Source organism: Protopterus annectens, chromosome 2.part0, assembly GCF_019279795.1.
Source record: "Protopterus annectens isolate FY-2018-M chromosome 2.part0, PAN1.0, whole genome shotgun sequence".
Lineage (NCBI taxonomy): Eukaryota > Metazoa > Chordata > Ceratodontiformes > Protopteridae > Protopterus > Protopterus annectens.
In genome coordinates, this window is record NC_056728.1 from 957,125,389 (window position 1) to 957,151,673 (window position 26,285).

A 26,285-nucleotide genomic window follows, 5' to 3' on the forward strand; every position below is an offset into this window, starting at 1 on the left:
ATATATATATATATATATATATATATGTGTGTGTGTGTGTGTGTGTGTGTGTGTGTGTGGATCACCCTCATTTGCCAGACAGCCCATTTGCTCGACAGTTCATGTATTAGACATTGCTTGACTAGTAAGGCAATTAAACTTTTACTTTCATTTATATTACAAGAAATAAGAGCTTCCACAAAACATTCTTGCACCTTAAGAAAACCTCCAAATGCTCTAAAATCATTATCAAGAAGCTGCACATGAAGAAAGCAGTTCACCTATATTACAAGCATATGTAATATTCAAGGTATGGACAACTTATTTAGAAGAGCAGGCATCCTTAGTAAACAGTTTTTTGAGTTGATAATCTTTGAAATGGTTTAAAGGAAGAATGCACAGAAAAAAATTGCTAGCAAACAATTTATCGGTGGCTATTAGATGCAGAAGAGATTCAAGATTGACTGATAAATCTTTTCTTTTTGTTAACAGCATCAAAATGTATTTTGTTGTAATTGGTTTGCTTTTAAAGCTCTTACCAACTTTGCTATTCCTAGCTCTGAGTGCTTTGGTATCATCAAATTAAGTAGAAAAAACAAATGTTACCTCCAGATTTGAGTTAGCTCATTCAGACTTTGGAGACTTGCATCTTGTAGAACACACAAATGTAAATATCATACACTGCAGACTGGATTCTCTATTCAAGGCGTCAAAGTACAGTTGTGTACACTTACCATAAATGTAGATGTTAGAGTGTATTCACTGTTGCAGTCACATTTGGGTTATCATCTTGCAGGTATCCCTCTGTCGGCCTGATTATCAAAGTCTTAGGTCTTGCGTCACTTGCTGTCTCATCTTCCATGAAGTCAGGTAGTCAGGTATAAAGCATGCAGCCGATGCCATTACATCAGTTTTTCTTGCCCTAGATTGTCAGGTGCTCCCATAATGGGAAGCAATTATATACAAGGTTACACCTCCAACAAAAATCAAATACACCAGAAAGCTTTAAGCATAGTAAACAAGAATAGAGGTATAAGTCAATAGAAGTCAGGGAGCTGGAGGGAGGGTAACCAGGACTGCAACAGTAAATACACTCGAACATCTACATTTATAGTAAGTGTACACAACTGCACTATGTTCTTCGTGTTTCACTGTTGCAGTCATCACATTTGGGTAGATTCCCAAAGCTAAGGATGGGAAGAGGCAATTAGATAGCATTAGGACCAGCTAGAAAGCCCTGCAAGACTGCAGTGGCAAAACCAGCTCTGGATTTTGAAAACATTGGCATGTGGTAGTGCTTGGTGAAGGTATGTACAGAACTCCAGGTAGCAGCTTCCAGGATGTCCCTGGTAGGGACACCTCTGAGAAAGGCTGCAGAGGTAGATGCAGCCCTCATGGAATGAGGTCTTATCCCCCTGTGGGGTAGGTTTTCCATGGTGCTTATAGCAGAAATGAATGCAGTGGCCTATCCACTTAGAAATGGTTTGCTTTGAAATGGCCTCCCCCCTTTCCCCCTGCAGCAAATGCAACCATCAGCTATTCAGATTTCCTTAGAGGCTTAGTCCTGTCCAAGTAAAATCTAAGTTGCCTGTGCATGTCCAAGGAGTGCAGTATTCATTTCCCTTTGTTCTGTGGATTAGAAAGGAAGGCTGGAAGATGAATGGACTGATTAAGGACCACACTGGATACCACCTTGGGCATAAAGGAGGGATTGGTCCTGAGGGACACCCTGTCCGCATGAAAGATGATGAAAGGCTCCACTGCCATGAGGGCCTGTAATTCAGACACCCTACTTGCTTAAGTGATGGCTAGAAGGAAGGCTGTTTTCCAAGAAAGGAATTTCAACTCTGCATTTGCAGCTGGCTCAGAGGGAGGTAGAGTGAGCTTTTCCAATACAAAGGTAAGGTCCCATGCTGCAGTAGGGGCTCTCCTGGGTGGTCTTAAGTTTTTGGCCCCTCTGAGGAATTGCTTCAGCAGTGGGAGAGAGAAGATGGGTGGCTCTGTATTATAATGAGCTGAAATGGCCAAGGCATGAATTTTGATGGAAGAAAAGGAAAGGCCCTTGTGAAGCATCTCCGTTAAGTACTGAAGAATGTGCATTGAATTGGGCACTGTTGTGTCCATCCCGAGTTTGGCTCCAGAAACAGAATATTTTCCATTTTTCAGCATAGGATTTTCTAGTACTATGCCTCCTTGCCTCCAGAATGACATCCATCACTTGCTTACTGAGGGATGGTAACAGAGAGATCATGTAATTAGCCAGGCTGCAAGGTTCCAGGTTTGAAGCTGTGGGCGCAGAATCTGGCCCTCCTACTGGGACAGCAAGACAGGGGTCTGAGGCAGGTGCCAAGGTTCCAGAAGTGACACTGCGCAGGAGGGGGTACCAGTGGTGGCGTGGCCAGTTTGGTGCAATAAGTATTGCCCTTGGTTTGTCCTGGTTGATCTTTAGTAGCACTTTGGAGAGGAGAGACAGAGAGGGAAAGGCATAAACTGATCGGCTTTTCCAGGTGAAGGACAGGGCATTCACTTTCCAAGCTTGTCTGTTGGGAGTCCTTGTGCAGAATTTGTCCAATTAGTAGTTCTGAGGGGAGGCAAACAGGTTTATCCCTAGGCTCCCCTACTTGTTTCTCAAAATGTTAAATATCTTTGGTTCCAGTTTCCACTTGTGTGGGTCCATGAGATTTCTGCTCAGGTCGTATGCCAGTGTATTTATCTTGCCTGGCAGGAACTGAGCTTGTAGGTGCACTTGGTAGCTCAAGGCTGTGTTCCACAGAGCCATGGCTAGTCTGCAGAGAGGGTATGAGTGGGTTCCCTCCTGCTTGTTTATGTACCACATAAGAGTGGTGGTGTCGGTCTTTACCAATAATTGTCCTGGAAGAATGTGGTCCTTGAACGCTGTCAGAACATTCTGTACAGCTAACATTTCTTTTTGATTGATATGCAGGTGCATTTGACTCAGGTTCCATTTGCCCTGAATGCACTGCCCTGCCAAGTGAGCCCCCCCCCCCCATGCATAATCTGATGCATCTGTTAGGGTTTGGGCGGCAGGTGGTAGAGTGAATGGCAGTCCCTTGTTGTGGTGGCAGGCCTCTGCCCACCAAAAAATAGAAGTTATGTTCTTACCATAACGTTCCATGTTAGTTGTCTTCTTCTCGCCTTCTTCTTGCTGGATGGGTTCGGAGCCGACCTCGGCTCGCCACTCTAAAAGCTCGAGAGTTGGTTCCACCGGCTCGAGGCTCCCCTTATATCCCACAATGCTAGGCGAGAGTTACCTCAGATCTCGTTTGTAAGCTAACCCCAGCTTATAACAGAAACAGTATACTGTAAAAAACAGAATCCACCTCTAACAACAGGAAGAAGAAGGGTGACCTACATCCTGAAACAAGAAATATGCATAATAGCATATAGCTAAGAAAGAGGTGGTAGAAAGAGAGGTCACGATCACAACTCCTCTAGGTCTGTCCAGGCCAGGGGAAGGAGGGTGGGGAAGAAGGCGAGAAGAAGACAACTAACATGGAACGTTATGGTAAGAACATAACTTCTATATGTTAAGTTGTCTATCTCGCCTTCATTCTTGCTGGATGGGACCGCGTCCCTAGCACCTTGTCCCGGGTGGCCTAACGGAACAGACTCCTGAGAACAGTGGAACCAAAATTAGCTCTATGCCTAGAAGCCAAATCCAACTTATAATGGGAAATAAAAGTGTGAGGAGTAGCCCAAGTAGCCGCTGCACAAATGGTGTCAATAGGCAGTCTGTCTTGGAAGGCTAGAAGTAGCCAAAGCTCTGGTGGAATGGGCTTTAGGCTTATTAGGCAGTTTTGGTGTCTAATCTCATAAACAAGGGTAATCAGAGATGTTAGCCATCTGGATAAAGATACCTTTGAAACTGGAAGTCCCTTTCTGCTTTCCGCATAGGAGACAAACAGCTGATCAGATTTTCTGAATTGTTTGTCCTGTCCAAGTAGTACCTTAATTGACGATGAACATCCAGACAGTGTAATTTTTGTTCAGACCTATTTGAATACTCCGGGAAAAAGACAGGAGGTCAATGCATTGGTTTAGATTTGATGTTGAAACCACCTTAGGCAAAAGGACGGGTTAGTTCGTAAGGAAACTCTGTCCTTATGGAACACAAGGTAAGGAGAACGACAACTGAGTGCTTGAAGTTCTGAAATTCTTCTAGCTGATGTGATAGCCACCAGAAAGAGAGTTTTCCATGATAATAACTTTAAGGAACATGAAGCTGCAGGTTCGAAGGGGAAAGAATCAAAGAAGCAAGAACTAAATTTAGGTCCCAAGGAGAAGGAGGATTTCTTACAGGAGGTCTGAGAAGAAAAACTCCTTTCAAAAAGGCTTTGCAGAGTTTGTGGGACATTAGGGCGGATTCAGAAATACCCACATGGAAATTAGAAATAGCTGCCAATTGAACCTTAAGAGTAGATGGAGATGAACCTGCATGGAAGAGTTCAGCAAGAAAATCAAGGACTAGTTGGATGGAAGCGGTGAAAGGATCTATGTCCTTTCCTTGTGCCCAATATGAAAAGCGTTTCCACTTACTCAAATAAATCTTTCGAGTGGAAGATTTATGGGAAGCTATCAAAATATCTCTTACAGAGTGAGATAATTGAGGAAGCCTGGCTACGGTTGGAAGTGGAGGAACCAAGCAGTGAGGTTCAGAGAGGGAGGAGCGATGAAACTGACCCGACTGATGCATCAAAAGATCTGGAAGTAGGTCCAGATTCCACGGTCGCTGCAAAAGAAATCGATGCAGAAAGGGGAACCACACTTGTCGAGGCCAGTAAGGAGCAATGAGGATCAATGAGGCCTTCTGAGCGATAGCTTTCTGTATTACTTGAGAGATCAGTGGGAAAGGAGGAAATGCATACAGAAGTCCCCGGGCCAAACTTGGACTAGCGTCCCTGCTGGGTTGGCCTGGTAAAGGGAATAGAGTGAAGTATTCTCTGCACTTGCTGTTTTGGGGAGTAGCAAAAGATCGCAGCACGGCTGACCCCACTTGAGAATAATCTCTCTCACTACAGAGTCTTTCAGAGACCACTCGTGCCCCATGAGCATAGCTCCGCTCATCTTGTCCGCAATGTGATTGGACTTCCCGGGATGTGCGTTGCTATCAGAAAACGCTGAGAAGAAATCGCCCATTGCCACAGTCTGAGTGCTTCGACACAGGGGTATGATCTGGTTCCGCCTTGTTTGTTGATGTACCACACTACAGACATATTGTCTGTCTGGATTGCAATCGGTCCCAAGGGAAGAGAGTGTTGAAGGGCTTGCAACGCTAAAAGCACTGCTCTCATCTCCAGAACATTTATGTGCAAGTGGCACTCGGTTGGTTGCCATGTGCCCTGCACTGTCCTGCCCTGATAATGCCCCCACCCGATCAGGGAGGCATCCGTTGTCAGAGTAGCAACCGGAGGAGGTGGAACAAATGGTCTCCCCAACAGGAGCTGGGGGGAAGACATCCACCACATGAGATGCTTTTTGCACGCTTGCGTGATCATAATGGTGTGAGACATTGGAAGTTCCTGGTATGACCATTGAGAAAAGAGCATCCACTGAAGGATCCGCATGTGGTATCTGGCCAATGGAAGGAGAGGTATGGCGCTGCCATGATTCCCAACACCTTTAGAACTAACCTGGCTTTGGCTCTGTTGTTGTTGAGAAGTAGTGATACCAATTTTGAATGTCTGATATCCTTTGGTTCGTTAGTGTTGCAGACATGTTTACAGTATCTAAATTTGCCTATGTAGGTAATAGTGCGACAAGGCGACAAAACAGACTTTTCGCAATTTATTGAGATACCCAGTTTTGACAGGCGAAAAGTGTAATCTCTGGCCATCAGAAGGAGATGCTTGGTGGGAGGTGTGAGGGGCCAGTCGTCCAAATATGGGAACACCTGGAATCCTTGTCGTCTCAGGTGAGAAGCTACCACTGCCATGCATTTGGTAAACACCGGGGCAGTGGTGAGACCAAAGGGCAGGGCCCTGAATTGAAAATGACTGGTTCCCAGCCTGAAGCGGAGGAATCTTCTGGAGCGTCTGTTCATTTTTATGTGATAGTACGCGTCCTGAAGGTCTATAGAGCACATCCAGTTTCCTTTTCCCAATAGGGGAAGAATGGATTGCAGCGTGACCATCCGAAATCTTGTTTTCTTGACAGATCTGTTCAAGATACTGAGATCCAAAATTGGTCTCCAGTCCCCTGTTTTCTTTGGAACTAAAAAGAACCTTGAGTAGATTCCGGATCCTAGTTGGTCTGCTGGCACTGGCTGAATAGCTCTTTTTGTAAGCAGTTTTGAAATTTCCAAAGCTGCTATATCCCTTTGAGGGTGGGACACCTGGAAGGGATTTTTGACTGATTTGGAAAGCGAAGAAAGGGAATAGAATAACCTTCGGAAATGATGGACTGTACCCATTTGTCTTGTGTCAAGGATAGCCAGGCTTCTGGGTACAGTGACAATCTTCCCCCGACTGCCTCCGAAGATGGGCAGTCGGGCAACACCTCAGGGATGCTGAAAGGGCTTATCGGAGGACGCTCGATTGCCCTGGTTCTGCGGACCCCTCTGCCTCTAGGCGGCGTCTACCATTGTTGTTCCCCCTCTGCCTCTGGCGGGAACCGACTCTGTCGTCAGAAGTCCCTTGGGATTGTTTACGGAACCACATCTTTCCCCTTCTGGCCTTTGGGGTAAGGCCTAGAAGGAGTAGAAAACGGACTCCGGCGGCAGAAAGGGTCTTGCCATCAGTCTCGCACCTAGTCAGGGTTTCTTTCACTTGTGGACCAAAAAGAGATGATCCATCAAAAGGGGAGTTCGTGAAAGACGTCTTGAAAGGTTCCGCAAAATTGCATAGCCGCATCCAGGCGTGCCTACGTAAGGCTACCCCTGTTCCTGCGGCTCTGCTCGCTCCATCGGCCGCATAAGAGGAGCGCATGGAGGAGTTGGAAATAGAATTAGGATAGCCAGCTGCGTGTTCATTCTCTTTGGAAACCCGCAGCTGTAGGTTCCTTCAGCATTTCCCGCTTCCTTGATCAAGTTCCTTTTTAGACGAGTTGAATGGCACAGGTTATTCAACGGACGCATAGTAATTGTCGCTGAGGAGAACATCCGCTTCCGTACCTATCCATGGACCTAGATTCCTTGTTAGGTGGATGGACAGGCACTGAAGGATCGGCCAGTTCCTTCTTTGTGGCAGCTACCACCATAGCATCCACAGAGACTCCTTTTGATAAAAATTCCTTGTCTGATGGAGCTGTAATGAATTTGGAGGGTCTCCTGGGAGTGGGGTCCACTGAATCAGGAGCCGTCCATGCCTTTTAGCAACCACCTGCATGAGGGGGTCGAAGGGGGACACCCAGGAGGTGGAAGGACGAGAGCCAAACGCCTCAAGATACACAGATTCGTCCTCCGAAGGGTTGAGGGCTGGCCAATTTCCCCTCTGTTTAAGGATCTCCAGAATGTCTGCAAATGAGACATCTTCAGAAGGGGAACGGGGGAACCCTCAGAATCATCCAGATCTGTGTCCGACGTGATAGACTCAGGTGAGTCAATGTGCTTCCTCTTGCACTTCCTCTTCGAGGGGCTCTTCTGCCAAATCAGGAGAGGCCTCGAAGAGGATGAAATCCCAAAGGGAGCTCCTGAGGAGTTGGCTCTCTGCGGTCCGGGATGAGGGAGTGAGTCGATTTACCCTGAGGCAGCATAGATGGAGGGGCTGACGGAGCCGACTGTGGAGTAGAGCCAGGCTCTAACACACTCCGCATGACCTCGAAGCACCCCTGTCAGGCAGAGCCAGAGGTCCCCGCTCCGAGGAGCTAAGACCCCTCGGCACCGACAGTGATGGCTCGAGGCCGATGTCGGAGCCGAACTCACCAGAGCCGGCACCGAGAGGGAGAGGGGGGTCGGACAAGGGTCCGATGCCACCCACCCCCCCGGAGCCGACGAGGGAAGTCCGGCGCCGAGAATCCTCCATGGAAGAAAACGGAGCCGACGACGGAGCCGAAGACAATTGTCTCGGCTCCGAGGTGACCACAGTCTCGGTTCCGACGCGACCCGGCTCCGAACTCAAGAGAGTCGAAGGAGGAAAGAGTTGATGGACCGGGGCAGGCACCGACTGATGAGTCGGGCTCTGAAGCATCTGGGCTAGTGCCTCAGACTTGAGTAGTCGACTCACCACCCTCTGAAGGTCATGATCGGACAGCCTCGATGACCTAGAGGAATGAGACCTTTGGCTCCGTTCAGACAGCAGGGGAGATCCTGGAGCCGAATGAACGGAGCCAAGAGAAGGTGACCTAGACCTCTTTCTGGTTGTCGGCTCCGAAGATCTTGTCGGAGCCGACACGGGTACTCGATAACCTCGGCTCCGGCCGAGCCGAGGAAGCCACAGAAACTGTGGACTGAGTCTTATCGGCTCCAGCCGGAGCCGATAAAGGCATAGGTTGAACAACCTGAGGTCTCGGCTCAGAAGCCAGAGCCGAAGACCTCGATGCCTTGGAGGGCTTCCCTGTTGAGACAGACAGGGAATCCTCAGGCTTCAACAAGCCTCTCAGAATAAGCTTGTTTTTCTTTCCTGCAGGACCCTGGGGCTGAAGCCATGGCAAACAGCACAGGAGTCCTGCAGGTGCAAAGGCCCCAGACAATAGACACAAGAAGTGTGAGCGTCTGTCAGAGACATTTTCTGACAGCACGCATCACACTTCTTGAATCAGACCTTTGCTTCTTTTGACATAGTCTAACTGGTGAACACAAACACACACTCAAACACACCAGTTATACCCTGTCAGAATAACAACTTTAGTAAAATACTAAAAATAAAGTACAATAAACAGTAGTTAAACTACACAAACACTCCCTAGGGAAGGAAGGCCTAAGGCCCAAGGGAAGAACTAAAAGTTCTTTTAAACAAAAACGGGAAAAATTAGGTCGGGGATAAAGTTCAATGAACTACACTAATTTGAGAATAATTAAACTAAAAAAAAGGGGTAAAAAGAGTAACTTTTAATAGAAAAAGCTTAAACTCACCAGGAACCGGTAGAACAACCAACCTCGAAGCTGTAGCGGCAAACGAGATCTGAGGTAACTCTCGCCTAGCATTGTGGGATATAAGGGGAGCCTCGAGCCGGTGGAACCAACTCTCGAGCTTTTAGAGTGGCCGAGTCGGAGCCGAGGTCGGCTCCGAACCCATCCAGCAAGAATGAAGGCAAGATAGACAACTTAACATCCTCTGTTTTCAAGCAAGGGATGATAGGAATCATTGATTCTAGGTCCTGAGAATGTTGACACCATAGGCTTTTTTAGATACCATTGTAGTTTCCTCATACGCAGTCTTGCATATGGAATTAGTAAAATGCAAGAGGCCATGAACCCCAAGGCTTGCAGTATTTTCCTTGCAGATAGCTGGGTCTTTGTGGCCAGTAGTTTGAAGTAGGCTGTCAAATGAACTTGTTTCTCTGGCGTGAGGTAGGCCATCTGGGAAGTTGTATTCAAGCCTGCGCCCAGGAATACAGTTTTTTGGCAGGGTACTAGGTGTGATTTCTTTTCGTTTATGGTGTACTCCAGAGAAGTTAGTAATTTCTTCACAAATGCCAGATGATTTAATAGTATGTCCTGGCTTTCTGCCTGAATTAAGGCAATTGTCCAGGTAAGGGTATATTTGAATATTTAATTGCCTGCAAGATACAATGACTGGAGCTAGGCACTTTGTGAATACCCTGGGAGTAGTAGATAAGCCAAAAGACAGTGCAGAGAACTGATAGTGCATGTAGCCTGCTCTGAAGCGTAGGTAATCTTTTGCAAGATTCCCTTATTGGGATGTGCAGGTATGCTTCCTTTATATCCAGTGTTGCCAACCAGGCATTTTTGCCTAGCATGGGAAGCAGCTGATGAAGAGTTAGCATTTTGAATTTTGGGATTACCAAAAAAGTGTTTAGGACATACAGGTCCATGATAAGAAGCCAGGAATGGTCTTTTATGGCTACCAGGAAAAGTCTTGAGTAAAAACCTTGTCCCCATTCCTCTTATGGACAGGTTGAATAGCCCTGATGCTTAGAAGAGAGAACCTGCTTTTGAGCCTCTGCCCACTGATTTGGGGATAGGTCTGATAAAACCGTTTGCGGTTGGTAAGGAGAGGAAGTGGAATCTGCATCCTTGGGACACTATTTAGAACCCATTTGTCTAGGGTAATGAATTCTCAGTTTTTTGCATGCAGGGCGATCTTCCCCCTAAGGGAACAGTCAGTTAAAAGCAGGGCTTGGAAGGTTTAAAGTAAAGTCATTTTGACAGTTTACCAAAGAGGGGGGTGTCTTACTACTTCCAGCTTTGGTGTCTTACTACTTCCAGCTTTGGAAGTGGGAGCCCCCCCCACTGCTTAGGCCTGTGAGCACCTTGAGACTGAAGCCTGGTCTGCTGGTTCTGGGTTTGGACCGAGAAGGCTTGGAAAAGACATAAAAGGACCAATTCCTAGAAGGCCAGTGCCTACTAAATCTGGGAGGCTGTACTTGCAGGAAATCTTTAACAGTTTGCATAGATTTAGCTTCTTCCGCCATCTTTTTAAGTACTACTACTGCTTTGTTGCCAAATAGGCGGTCTTGGTTTAAGGGAGCATCCAGTAATTTAGCTTTAACATGATCTGGCAAAGATTGCTCCTTAAGCCAAGTATGCCTTCTAAGCACAGACCCGGTAACAGCAGCCCTGCAAGATGCCTCTAAATGAATCAAAACAACATTGCAAAGTATGTTTTCCAACTTGTTCAGCAGAATGTATTAAATCCTGTAATTCTTTATTTTCAGCACAGTCAGGAATCATCATTTTCTGTTTAAGCAATCCAATAATATGCTGCTGATACTTTAACTGGCAGTTTAAGGCCCTAATGGCCAAAGTTGCAGAAGTGTATACCCTCTTACCCAATCTGTCCAGGGCCCTGGAATCTCTATCAGAGGGAGTAGGGTTTTTGGCAGTAGTAACCTTAATGCCTTTGGGTCCCTGTGAAATGGTCTCAGGATCAGCAGTAGGATTCTTAAAGAGGAACTTGTGAGAATCAGGTACTCTGTAATACCGGTCAAATTTTCTGGGAGCCGGAGGTAAAGTGTCAGGGGCCAGGCTAGATTCCAAGAAGGTATCATCTACAATGTCTAATACAGCAGGGATAGCTAAAGGCCTGTGTTGAGGTAGGAGTATGAATTCCCCTAAGCCTCTTTTTGGAGTCAGAGAAATCCTGGCTTTCCCAGCGGAAACGCTCCCTAAGAGTATGCAAGGTTTCACCAAAAGAGAAATCCTCTGGAGGGAAAGCAAAGGGAATGGAGTCCTCTGCATCAGAATCCTCATAGGTAGATATGGGCAACTCCTGGTCATCACAGAAAATAGAAATTTCAGAATTCTGATAAAAAGAATCATAAGGAAAATCAGTTGTAGGTCTCTTAAAGGGAGAAGGGTGGCTTCCCCTGATTAGAGTAATAAGGTCTTCAGCCATTCTTACTTGTTTTTTAGGCATAGGGGCCTGACCATGTGGTCTGGGCATCGATGTTCTAGGTGTGGGTCGAGTTTTAGGCCTGGAAGAAGATGACGTCAGAAGCCAGCGCCTGCACAACGGTTCCGGACGGACCCAAGGTAGAGACATCCGCAGGTTCCACAGTCGAAGCATCTCGTGGCATACCGGACTCCGAATGGGTCTTAGTAGAGGCCTGCGAATCTGAAGTAGCGGGTATCAGGGGCTGTGAAAGCGCCTCACTGAGTACCGGCGAACTGGCAACTAGCTTAGGAGAAGCGTCATCGGCAGCTTTGGACCTATGCGGTCTCTGTCTATCTTTGCGTTTTTTCAGAATGTCGGTAGTCAGGTGGCTTACTGAAGCAATTTCTTGATAATTTAACAGAGTACCAAATATTTAGATGCAAAAGTGAACAGACGACGAATAGTTTGAGGTTTGAATAATGCACTAAATCGACAGTGAGGTATGTTGTGGTCTGGGCCTAAGCAAGGAATGCAGTACGAATGAAAATCTTTATGAGGTATTTGCCTTCCACAAGAAATACAAATGTTAAATTTTACTGACACCTGTTTAGAGCAAGAAAAAGGATTCCTCAATGGGGTACTTAGCTTAGTTGAAGACTTTGGATCTGAAACTCGAGATGGCCGACCGGCACTTGCGAACTGCTTCTGCTTCGGGCACCGCACAGCAAGAAAGACTGATGTAATGGTGTCAGCTTTATACTCCTGACTACCTGACATCATGGAAGATGAGACAGCAACCGACGCAGGACCCAAGACTTTGATAATCAGGCCAAATGAGGGCTACCTGCAAAAGCAGATAACCCAAATGGAATGACTGCAACAGTGAAACACGAAGAACATCTACCCATTCAGAAGTCACTGCTTCAGTCCCCTACAACAATAAGTACCCACCACAGCAGTCAACCTCATCATGGGGACGCAGGCCTTCAGCAGAGCTGTATCTCCTATGGGTGGCCAAGATGAAGTGCTGACACTTTTGGCAGCACTACGTCGCTTTGCTGTTTTTCACTGGAACAAAAGACTGCCCTAGTTCAGCTGCTGTCTAGGGACCATACTCACATGAATACATTAAAACCTTAATCAGTTTAGGCAATGAACCCTGTAATTTCATACAATTAATATTAGGATGAAGATCTGAACTGCACCAGTAGCATAAAAAACAAGCAGTGGGGACAAGTGCATTATCCTAACCCAGCATAACAGTAGCTAGAAAATATTCAGAGTAATTTGAGCTGTAGATATCCAACAAGGAATTCCCAGCAATTTCAATAGCCTAAAAGCTTTTGTCAAAGCTATACCCAACTTCAGCTATTTCCATAACATAGTTACTGTCCAAGATTAAAACTAAACTACAAAAACGGGACAAACTTACTTTTGAAGTTCACTTTCCATTGATGCACATTCAGATTTCAGTGTTCTTATTTCAGTAGTTAAGGCCCTTAAAAAAAAAAAAAGTAAATCAAATCCATCAGTTCTGAGTGAATTCTTACTAATGCACAGTCTATATACAAAGGAAGTGCTGTAGTGTTGAATGTGGAAAATAAGACTGTGGCAACTTCTGTATTTGCTAAAGACAGGAAGAAAACTGACGCACTACAACTGAATCTAAACTACAGTCTAACAATAAGTACAGACTGGTGACTCTCGAGCAGTTTTCAAAAGTAGGCAAGTAAGACAGTTTATATTCAACACACAAAAAGAGTATTAAAATCATAACTGCATCAACTCATCATGTAAACAGCAAATAAAGTACTTAAAAGCTCAACAAGAAGCCTCCTAAAAAATATTTGAGAAGATTCAAAGCAGTATATGGGAACAAACTTACAAAAGTGACTCATTTACAGAGTTTTGCAGCAAGGACACATTTACATTAAGGCTCTTTATCTAAACTTTAACTCCATATAGTACATTACATTCTTGTGCAATCCTCCTGCATGGTGCAACATCTCAATGGTTTTAGCAACCCCAGCCCAATTATCTCCTTGGTTTCACCCCCTTCCTTCCTCCAGGTATGACTTACATTCCATTACCTACTTCCATTGCTTTTTAATTTCTCCCCTCTACCCTTTTCCCCATTCTAGTCAGTTTTTGCCCCCTATCCCCCCCACTGTCCAGGAATCTGTTGTGCAATTCATGCTCCTATACTGTTTGTCTCCTTCCAGCTTTAAGTGATATCCAACCTCAGTACTCAGTCTGATAACATTCATTTCTCTTTCTTACAAGATATTGCCCTCTTCCTTTATGCCCCACGCATATAATTCTCAAGTATACTCTCCTTCCTTTTGAAACAGGTCTTTTCAATTCTCTTGTGGGTATCTCCAGATTTCTTGTGGCCACCACAGTCCCAAAATGTGTGCATGATTCCTGCATCTTCATCCTGCCACCGCCTGCATCTACCAGCAGCCTTTCTGCCTTCTCTACCAATCTCACTGGGGTTAAGATATCAATGGAGAAGACTCAGGCTGTAATCTCCTGCTCCATGTACTGTCGGCATGGTCAGACTGTCTGAATTGTCTTCTGTAATATCTTAATACTTCCTTCCATACTTCATTCCTTTCCCAATTCCTTCTTAGACCTTGTCTCTTCTTTCCCTTAATGCTTCACAGATCAGTTTGGCTCTTTGCCTCTCTAACCTCTTAACTGCTACACGGTGCCGCCACCCCCGCCCCACATTCCTGCCTGTTCAGTACCCTGTTGCTCTATATCTTTCCAGATTTCCCTGATTACCAACAAATTCCACCACTAGGCCTTTAGTATGCCGAATCATTTCCTCTTCCATTACTTTAAACCCTTCCCCATCATCCCCTTTCTCTGTATAACAAATCTTCCTCTTGATCGATGATATCCTTCATATTTCTTAAATTTTTCACTACTGTTACTCTCACACTTTTGAGGATTTTTTGAGGTTCCATTCACTCAACTTCATACATCCCAGTTTCTTTAGTGCTGGCTCACTTATGTCCTTTAGAAAACGTAATCATGGCTCTTTCTCCCCTTATTCACACCTGCCTAATTTCCTATTCTATTTCTATCCAGTAAGTAATGTTGCATGTTGTTGCACATCTCTGGATATGTGCAAGGCCCCAGCCCACTGTTCATATTCATCCTCAATTTTACCTTGCTCTCTTTTTGCATATGTTGTAGCCTTTTTTCCCTAGGGTCCATTTCATAAACTGCAGAGTCTGAATAGATTAGTAATCTCTTTGCCATATTAATTCTCGTTGTATTAATTCTCAGAAGCAATGTGTCAACTTTTTCCCATCTTCACCTAGGTTTTTCTCTATGGTCTCTCTCAACATGTGTTCAAAGGTACTTAAGATCCTCACTGATCAGTAGGCATAGTAAGAAATCTATGCCTTACATTCCCGTGGTAGCCTTCAGCTCTTATATCTGCATACAAATAACAGAGGCAGGCAGTGTTGAGCCATGTACTTGTTGCCCCTTTATATCCATTAGGGACATGGATGCTACACCAGGGATGAATTGGGGGTCTTCCATCCATTTGTCTGAATTACATTTGAATATTGCAAAATTACTTTGGTTTATGAAGGGTGGAAAACTGTTCCATGGAAGAGGTACTTGCTGTGATAAACATCTATCCCTCCAACACATTCTACTTATGTTGCAAGAGAGATTCAGATTGTTTGAGCGAGTGTTAACCATTCATTACACTTACAAATGTGACAGGACAGGGTCTGTTGAGGGTCCAGATACAAGACCGAGGTGGTCTCTCAATAGTCTGTATGATACTGAAGACAGGGACAACCCTTTGGGATGGTCTGCAAAATGTGATTTAGGGGTCCTCACTTTTTTATTTTTTGAAATAAAGTGAGGAAGCATTATGTCCACATGTTTGGGCAGGTGCATACTGACTGGAGCATTGTATTTAAATTACTGGTCTGATGACAGCAGAGTACAGTGGATGTGTGCTAATCCAAGGACAGTTCATTGCTGACAGATTCCCAGATCCCTGCCTATGGGATCTACTTTCAGTTGTGTTTTAAATGTAATAGTGACAAGGGAAACTACTTTTGCCAAAGGACATGATTTTACATTTCTTTTAATTTAGTTTTAGCCCATGGTTTTGACACCAATTGTTTGAGAAAGGCATTCTTGGAGGATTTTGGTGTTGTCTGGGGGTTTTATGATGGCACCAAGTTTACAGTCAGCTGCAAACCTGGTTAGTCAAACCCTTAACATTAGCTTTGACATTAGAAAATAAATGTTAAACAGGAGTGGTCTAAAAACCAAGCCACAGCACACAAAGCAGGTGATAGGCCTTGTGGGGGGTAGAACTGTCTACCCTAATTTCCTGGGTCCTATTTGTGAAACAATTTGCTACTTAGAGATGCATGGGATATACATTTAGCTGGGAGAGTTTAACTATGATAAAGTGTTGTACGGTATCAAATGCATTGCCGAGGTCTAGATATGTTGTGCGTACTAATATGCACTTTTCCATTGCTTCAGTAACCTTCTTGAAGTTAACAAAGGGTTCAGCAGGCAGGATCTGCCCTTGACAAATCCTAACTTTAATGTCCTAGCAATATAGCAGGTTATCCTTGTTAACCTGTTCAATGCCAACTTTTGATAAAAAAATCTGAGCAATATCTTCCATGAGATCACACAAAAAAGAAATAGTTAAATCTTTGAAAGTTGCTTAGCTATAGCTACAAAAAATTCTAACTATGCTGGCACCTACAGGACAATTGGTTTAACTACCTAGTCTTTCACTACAATATCCAGAATGTACTTAATCATAGTCAATGTTAGACTGAGCTAGATTTACAAATTTTTGCAACTGATGACGAGCTCATGTGGCTTCTAGTCAAGGTGCCCTATGCATCCTAGTTAGGATGCCTCTCAAAATACCACTATACTACAGATATGTAACCCATAAACCAACCATTCTATTTTGTGAATCACGCAATGCAGCATGCAAATATGTTATTTGAATACCACATAAACCTTATTACTGAATATGATCAATCTCTACTAGACTTTCCTAACACCTGGGACTAAAGTACACAGTGACACTTAACTGCAGTTCCCTAAAGCAGCAGTGTTCCTATACTGCTTAGTAACTAAGCATTCTGTATCTTAGTGCTGCAAGACATACAATGTGCCAGTCTTATCTGTAAAATATTTTACCTTTAAAAAAATTAAGTACCAATGTTGCCACAGTCTTTAAAATCTAAAATGCATCAAGTCACCAAGTCTTGAGCTTCTTTTGCCCCTTAGTATCACCTGGGCTATCTGCAAGATTAAAAAAATTAATTTCACAATATGTCTGAACCCTTACTTTGGGTTCAAAGCACATAAAATCCCATGAAAAATCATAACTCGATCGCACAACTGAAATAAAAGTAACACTATCATTTGTCCTGAATGATGTCACATCTGCATTAGTAAAAAAAACATTTAATGCATGTGTTAAGCTATGAAGCTTCAAATGTCACTTTGTAAAAAAATAATCTCAGTGTAATATACAACTTTGCCAAAAAAAAAAAAAATACACACAACGTTCTGTAGCTCTGTTACTGAGCAACTGTGTGTGTTGGGGGAACAGAACAGAATTGAGACTTTTTCTCGTATCCGGTGCAACTTCAGCCTTCCTGGTGTGATAAAGCTTAGATCCTTTTCCTGCTCTGTTGCATCAGTTCCAATCCCTTACCTGAAAACTCTGCATGTACTTAGCCATATTTTAGATGATCTGGATTTACACACCAGTGATTATAAAACTACTTATTTTAAATCAACATTCCTTTTGCCCTCTGTTTTACATTCAACTCTGCCATTTTAAAACAAGAGTTTTGTCCCCCATCCCACCACCACGATTTTGTCATATTCTGTCATTTGGAAATCGATATACCTAATCTGGGTTACAACCAATATACATTATCTGGACAAATACTAGATGGACTTAACTGTAAACTATGTACCCACACACAAACTGGTTCAGCACGATAAAATGTAATTAGGAGTATGAATTAAAAAGGATTCTGTTATGGCAGCTAGGCATTTGTGGGAAGAAATAAACAAAAGATAACACAAAAATTGAGAAACTGGAAGCTCTGTTTTATGGCTATGGATAGCAAGATACAAGCAGTGAAATGTTTTTAGACCCTTTAGTTTTATACACAGGTCAAGCATATTTTTATCAACCAGAGAAGTCATGGATATCAATTAACTCATTAACCCCAGAGTACCTTCTCATGGCGCCTGTGTGCTTAACACTGAGCGCGCCATGAGAAGACAATTTCAAGCTGTTATCCCAGAGTGCCTTCCTGAAGCGCGAGAAACTGTAGTTCACATTTATAGTTGAGCCTAATGTAAAACACACTGAAATCATAACTGAACATGTAAATTACATTATATAGTTACGATTGTGTGTTTTTACATTAAGTTCACATTAAAGTTTTCATACAAATCCCATGTAAAAGGTGCTTGATAAAGCAAGTGGTGGCAGCCAATCGGATTCTTGCAATCCGAGCCACCACTTGCGTACCAACTCCACCCATAACCTAATTTCTTCTTGTTTTATCGAAATAGAGGGTTTCTTGCTTTCTAAGTTTGTAGAAGATGGCCAAGCAGCCAGTGGTTTGGAGCCTCATTCCGTTTCAGTAAAGATTGCTGCAAAGCTTAAATAAAGGTGTAAGAAAACCGTATTCTTTTCTGAAACAATTTGTTTCTGGGCTGTTTTCTTGATGAATAGAACAGAAGGCAGCATCCCATGTTTGTTTCTCTTAACTGAAATGGGAGAGTGCAGGCAGGTTTGCTACATTCTTTTGTGTACTTATCTGTAATGCATATGCCCTGGGCTGACTAGCTGCTAACGAGCATAACTGAACATTCAGATTTCAGCAGAATTGTTTGAATTTCTACCTGTGTGGTTTGCTGGAAATTATTTTTTTTATGTGGCAGTCCAATATACTAACTACCTTCATGCAAACAGTAGAGAGTGAAATGAAACTTTAGAGTAAAACTTAAATGATGGAGAGTTCGTCCGTTGGTCTGCACTTTAGCAGCTGCGTGCTACATTGCAAGTGTTTGCAAAACACTTTTTCTACAGTAAAAGCGGGGAGATGAAGCGATCAGGGCAGGCACGTAGAAAACAGACTTCTGCAGCAGTGAGAGTGTTTCAGTCCAGTGTGATCTGCTAAACATTCGCTAAGGGGTGGATGGTATCATTATCAGTAAAGGCTGGGTGGCACTAGTGCCAGCAGATGACAAGTCCTTAGGCTTCTGTTCACTTAGTTTGTATTATTACAGTTTTATTTCAAATGGCATAACTTGGCTACGAATGAGGCGGCAACTATACAGAGAATTGTATACATGGGATAACTTGTAATTTAAAGTGTCGAGATTCAGTACAGTGAGTACGCAGATGTAGATATTGTGCACTTATCTCAAAACACCTATCCAGCCAAATGTATTCACAAGTCGCACTCGACTTCTGTGATTATCCCAAGAATGCCCGCACCCATCCATGGCACTTTTACCTAGAGGTCATTTTAGAAGTCCCAATCTACCTCACAGGTATTTGGGAATGTGGGATGAAATGGGTGCACACAGAAAATGCCGATAGAACACAGGAAGAATGTGGAACTTCCGCACAAAATCCACCCCAGTTGTGAGCTGGACCGGAGAATCTCTTGCTGTTTGGTGACAGCCACTGTGCCCATCGCTAATTTCACTTCTGATTACCAAAGTCTATAAATATACATTTTTGTTGGCCCCTTACACTAGTACTACACAAACTACTACACTGAAGCAGCTGTAAATGTTTTTCTTTAAGTTTCAAACACGTTATTCAGATGCACGTACTTCCCGTACCGATCGTTGTGCTATGCAATGTGTTTATTTAACCAGGGATAATGTCATATGCAGACTTTGTTACATTTCTCTGATAAGATGCTGTGCCTAGAATTTTATGGAAAAAGTTGACCTAGCATAAACATGCTTTCTTTTGTTCAACCTTGTTATTTTACTTCATCTCCGCTTCTTATTAATTCAGTCAGCATTCAAGATAATTGTACTAAACCTTTGCGTAGCTATACATTTTAATGATTACTACTTTTCCTGTTGAATGGATTCATGTCCAGAATATGCATTCCTTTTTTTTTTTTTAATTTATTTTACCCTAAGGTTATCTACTGTTTAGGCAGCAGACTCTTTTGATGCAGAAGGCTGTGGGGTCTATTCCCACAACATGGAGATGTATTTCTGACAATACAGTGCAGCAGAAGGGTGCACATTGTAAGTCCGTCTTCCTTCAGATCAGATATTAAATTTAGGTCCCATCTACTTGATTTTGTGGTAGATCAGGTGGTTGTGAAAGATCCCAGTCTAATTTACAGACTTATTTTGTTTTCTGTTCTGACATCATTTTTGATGAATTCCTCTTCCAAATAAAATTGCTGAAATGGCAATGCTGAAGGAATTCAGCATGTACACTGTTGGTGGACTTGCTTAAAGAAGCAAAGGTACTGAACTCAGATAGCAACATTCACCAGTACCTTATGGACCATTAATTTGACCTTACATCCTAAACTTTTATTATTTGACATGCTACATATCTTCTGAATCAGTATAATTTAGTAAGTAACATAGCCAATAGCCACAAAACATTGTATTTCATCACACTGGAATTCTTCCCTTTTATCTGTCTTCCCAGCTCAAGATTTATAGAAGATTTAAACTAAGTATTCAACAGTTAATGTGAATGGGGTTAAATGTGATTTGTTTTCCTATTGTTTCTCTTCATTTCTGCATTTTGTCACCTTCATTCTACCTACACTTGTTCCTTTTTCACTTTTTTTCCTGTAGGCTTTCTATGTTCCAACCAGCCAGCTGTCAGCCTTCATCTCATGAGCTGTGCCCACTAGTTCTCTATCAATGATAATACTACCATTGATTTGGGTGAGGAACAACCAGAAATTGCCATAATCCATTCATGTATGTAGGCAGCTATACCCCAGATGTACATAGACCATCCACCTTCCCTGCAGCCTCTTACCCATTAAATGGCTCAGCAATCACTTACAACAAACATTCCTGGAAATATTGTGGAAATATTTCATACTGGTGCTTGCGCAAACATCAACATTTTACTGAAGGGGGTTGCTTGGGTGAATGTTTCATTTTGGTGCATGTACATACCAGGAACTGTTGCTAAAGGATCGTTTGGGGAGATATTTCATTCTGGTGCTTGCCCATACATCAACATTTTATTGAAGGGGGTCACTTGGGTGAATGTCTCCTTTAGATGACTGCACATACTAGGAAATGCTTCTTAGGGTCGTTTGGGGAAATATTTTAGATTGGTGATTGTACATATTGCAACATTTTCCTGAAGGGGTCGCTTGGGTGAAAGTGTCATTTTGTGGCATGTCTATGTCTGCATGTACTAATGAAGATGTTGTGGGAAGTAATTAATTTGTGCATCGGGGAAGTGCTTGTGCATACATGGTCAGACTGCTGAAGTGCCCACTGGGGAAAGTGGTTTATTGTGTGATTTTTGCATACACAACACTAACAGCTGATGAATTTACTGGGGAAAATGTATTACTGTGTCACAGAATAGCTTTTGCATAACTGGAAAATCCATTTGGCCATTTTATTGTCCTGGGAGCTGGCTGTATATATTGATTCACTGGCTTAGTTTAATTGGAAGCATGGTGCCATGACCTGTTCTCTGAGCTGATCTATTGTTTAGAATATTGTGGTACAAATATGGTGTAAGAAGCATAGGTTATCTTTACATCAGGTTTCATAGATGGTTATTATATAGTTTTGTTTTATTGTATCCAGCTTTCAAGTGTGTACTTGAATGAATTGGGAACTGACATATTATCGGAAGTCTATCTACTTCTGTGAATGAATTCTGTCCATGCTGTAGTGTAGCCATTTTTTATCTGTAACAATATGCACATACTGTCTTCAGGAACACTGCTGATAAACTCTAGAAATGTTGGAATGCTGATTTTTGGCATTGCTCAACCAGATATTTTGGACAATATTTCTGCCTTTTTACTTCTGTGTCTTATTGTAACCAGAGGGATGGTTAGGTGAGAGAAATTAATGACTACTTTTTGGAGTAATTGTTACACGACTCAACCAGATAGGTTACAGATTTGTGACTATTTCTCTTTCTGATTATACTCACTAGTTGCCTCAGTGAGATGAAGGTTATTACTTACAGATTACTACCAGCATGGAGCTACCATATATTTTGGGCAATATTCCTGCCTTTGTTGGTCATGTATGGACTTTACGTGGGAGGAAGGGCTCAGTAATATAATAATGAGTCTGTGTTACATAGCACCTGCACCAAGAAATATAATGAATGTCTACTCAACAGGTTATGTGCAGCAATTATCACCTGTGTCTGAGCATGCAGAACTTTGCAGTACTGATATGCAGGTCATTATCACATTAACAATACGTGCAGTTACAATGTAACACTGAGTCATTCTCACTTTTCATGTAAAACTATCAGCAGCTGTCACTGTTATTCACATAAGTAGAAGTCGTTATCACATTGATGAATGCATAAGCCAGATTTCATTTTTTGTCTACTTGGAGCCTACATGGAGTCATTTCAAGCCCCCCCCCCCCCCCCAGTTTCTTTGTCATTTTTTCAATTTGTTTGATACACAGTAATGTACTCATTGTGGTTACAAGGATCATATTTTAGTGAACTACTACAATTGAACATATTATGTAGTCACTCTCCATCCCCCTGGTACTATAAAATGTATGCAGGTCAAGGCAAGAAACATCACAATCCTTCCGCCCTTGATTCCTTATGTCCATTGCTGAATGGACACATGTAAAGAGAAAAGGAAGAGGTAAGGCAGACTGCTGACACTGAAGAAGGTTGTGAATGATAATGAATGCCTCTGCACTCCACACTAGTGGAGCGGCGGTCCTTACCCTTCCTTTTCTCTTTACATGTGCTCTTTCTATGCCCCCTTGTCAGCCAGTGTGTGTAATTTGGTGTTTCACGGGTGGTCGGTATGTACCTCTGTAGCGTCATCGCCACTTATGTACCTTATGAAAAGAATAATGCCCCCTGTGGATAGGAGTGAAGGTTTGGATGGGCTAACCAGGTAATGCATATGATATACATATATATGTAGTCTTCCAATACATCTCTCAAACATCAGTAGTAATCTGTTTGCATTTTCTTTCCTGTACAGGTTCATCCACCTTCTGACACTGACATGGCTTCACGAGCAGGAGAACGACAAGTGCGAGTGTGGGTATGTGGCCATTCCTACATTCACTGGGCTGCCAGCCATGCCTCCATAACTGAAGACCAGTACAACTTGAGCTTCCCCACATCCAGTGTGAAGGTATACTGGATTGCAAGAAGAGGTATGCATTGGAGCGGAGGGAATGATGTCATCAGTCAACCACTTGGAAGGCTACAGTTTCAAATCAGAGCAATTTTTGAACACCTGCAGTCGTGGTGGCCACATTTGTCATTTTGTGTGGTCTGACAATTTCTTGGCAGATATGGAAAACAGCAAACAGTCAACGGGCAGCTCACAAGGCCAGACATTTACAGAATGGGTTCATGCATAGCTTGATGCACAGGGTCGGTGGATCTACAATCTGTCATGACAGCATCACCAAAGAAGATGTTCACCTGTTCAGAAGGGATGGCGTTCACCTAACTGAGGAGGGCATTGCGTTGTTCTTGACTGAGCTCCACAATGTCGTGAGGAGAGCTATGCAGGATTGGTAATGTGCAGCTTGTGAGAAGAATGGAAAACACCCATGACCAATTAGGGACCAGTATGGTAAGTAAAACTCTATTATGAAATGTGTTGTGTAAAATGCATTTTTCTGAGTTGACAAATAACTGTGGTAAGGAGCTGGGAGGATGCTGAGAAAGGACAACAGTTTTAGGAGAGTGCTACCACGTACAATCTAATATGTCAGTGACCATCCTGCAATACTTCTATTTTTACTCTGCTTTATCAGGCATGTGTAGAGTTTAGATGACAGGAAGGGCTTGCTAATATAGAACTTGATCCCTTAGGTCCATTGCTGAATGGACACATATAAAAAGAAAAGGCATAGGTAAAGCAGACTGCTGACACTGAAAGAGGCCATGAGACTGCAGTGGTATCAGCTGTCTGAGTGGGTAGCCAGCACAGCCATCAGATAGATCAGATGGTCTTGCCTGCCACTGAAGTCCCATGCCTGTCCTGGGTTCATTAGTGGAAATTATGATTTATTTTTCATATTTTGGTAAATAACTTTGCAAGGGAGAATCTGAATGTGTTAAGTAATACCTCATTTTGAAAAGATTATTTATAGCTCTAATATGGTAAAAGAATGTTGCCTATATGCTGTACTTATAGGCAGATATCAAAGTTTGTTTTGGACTTAGGTTATGGAAATTATGATCTTTTTCATATTTTGGTAAATAACTTTGCAAGGGAGCATCTCATTGTGCGAAGTAATTTGAAGACAGTGTTACTCCTTACAACATGGTAAAAGAACTGTGTCTGTGCACTGTACACACATACAGATATCAGTTTTAGTCTTGTACGAATATGAAAATTATACATTTCCAATACTTCTCATTATTATGCCCATATCTTTGCGAGGGAGCATGGTAATCACACAAACGATGCATCATTTTGAAGCTGACATTCAGATGCACAACTTCTACACTGATAAGTAGGCTCTGTCTGTTACAGGTGATGAGATATTATGCTTTGTTTATCAATTATGAGAAATTATATTAATCATATTTCTGTGAATATCTCATGAAAGGAGCATCACACAGTAATGGTTAAGGTATCACTTTAAAGCTGACATTCATACTAACAAATTAAATTCTAATTGTATGCGTCTGCATGGTACATAGACCAAGATATTGTGCTTTGCTTTTCCAAAAAGGTAAAAAATAAGCACAATATCAGCATTCCTTGCCAAATATTTAATAATGACTGATATGCACTATCAACATTTACACTGTTGGAAAAGTCAGTGTCTGCTGAACAACTTTTGCGTTTACATTTTTAGTGTAGCTCTTATAGTTAGAGTTATGAACATTTGTTTTCTGTATAGTATTACAAATAGATTTTCTGAAAATGAGCTCAGGCTGCACTGTTGATCCTATGGTGGAATTAAGCAGGCAAATTTTCATGAGCTGCTCCGGAGTGAACGAGTTAATAAAGAGTTGAAGAATTTTATCTGGGAGGGTAACAGGGCAAGAGTCTAGTGGGGCAAGCTGATCCTTCCAATAGAACATAGTAGTTTGGGATTAGATGATATGCAGGAGTATTTCAGAGCTACATAGTTAAAGCTCCTATACACAGCCAAACAGAAAGCTATAATTCAAAGTGGAAAGAGATGACGAAACGGAAGGCTCAATAAACAAGGAGAGACTGTGATTTCCTATGCAGAGCCAAAAGGGGAATAACTATACAGATCATATTCATAAAGCAGCAGAAAGCAGTCAAAGAACTAAGTCAACAAGGGGATGGAGAAAGGAGATTCTGCAGATAGGGATGATGGCAATTGGGGATACAGAGATCAGGCAAGAGGGGGCTGGAATTTACTGGAGAAAACTGCCAAAGAAACCAAGGTACTGGGAGCAAATAATTAGGGAAGGTGGTAATAGAATGGGAAGAGGCCAAGAGATTGCCTTCCCTATCAAGGACTGATAGAGTATAGACAAAAAGAAAGAAATGGGGGGTTTTAAGTGGAAGACCAGCACTGGTAGAGTTAACAGAATCTAGAACAGAATCTGCTGTTTAAAAGGTATAATTAGTAGGGCATGTAAAATATTGCATGATAACTACAGGAATAAATCAGGAGGTTTAAAAGTATTAGGAAGATAAATCGCATAACCAATTCACAAAAACAATGGGGGGATACTGTATATATATATATATATATATATATATATATATATATATATATATATATATATATATATATATATATATACAGCTCCCAATTACACAGCAAAGTCTAAAAGACTGTTGATCTTTGGGTGAATCCAAAGAGCAAAAAAAAGTAGAGAAACTACACCATGGTTCCATGTAAAAACAAGCAGCTTTAATGACAGCTTCTTGTTTTAACCTGGAGCCATCATGTAATTCTACTCTTTTTGCTCTTTGGATTCATCCTTGTGTTGGGTAGAGCTTTTATCCTGAACTACTGGATTTTTGTGGATATAGTGTTGATCTTTAATTGGAAGTGTTTCCTTTGGTATTTTATACCCCAGGCAGAATCCAAAGAATTTTTCCTCTGGTAGATTGCAAATGTTGGAGGTGTCATGGGAAAGAAAGAGGCAATTGGGAAAATTTTTTTGGACTGGAATGAGTTGGCAGACTAAGAATTCCCTGCACACTGCTCTAGAAGAAACACGGGGTTAGCAAAATGGTGCAAATAAGAAAATATTTTAAGCTGTGATACAGAATCGGAATTGCCTAGACATAGCAAACACCTTGCGGAGTTCAATTCTGGTAGGTGCCAAAAAGCAATTACTATAAAATGATCAAAGTCTAAACCAAACGTACTAGAGTAATGAAAACAGTAACAGATACAAGAACTGGAAATAGGATCTTTAGAAAAGGGTAGAAGCAAATTGCACAGAAAAAATAGGAATTATGGGAATAATGCATACAGAATAACGTTTTGAAGGATGAATGATGTTTAAGGGAAGGCAGGAATAGAATGAGCTATGTGATGTTTGACAATAATAATAAATAAGTTGTGTATAATGTTTGAAAATAAAAATATGGTTTGTTTTCATTTATA

General features: G+C 42.4%; 1 protein-coding gene across 1 annotated transcript in view; it reads right to left on the bottom strand.

The window, feature by feature from the left end:
• The window catches only part of HAUS6 (HAUS augmin like complex subunit 6), a 2,286,143-nt gene that overhangs the window by 1,371,480 nt on the left and 888,378 nt on the right, over positions 1-26,285 (bottom strand). Inside the window, exon 6 of the mRNA XM_044060364.1 lies at positions 12,865-12,930. Coding sequence (XP_043916299.1) covers positions 12,865-12,930 — 66 coding nt within the window. The remainder of the gene's footprint in view (positions 1-12,864; positions 12,931-26,285) is intronic.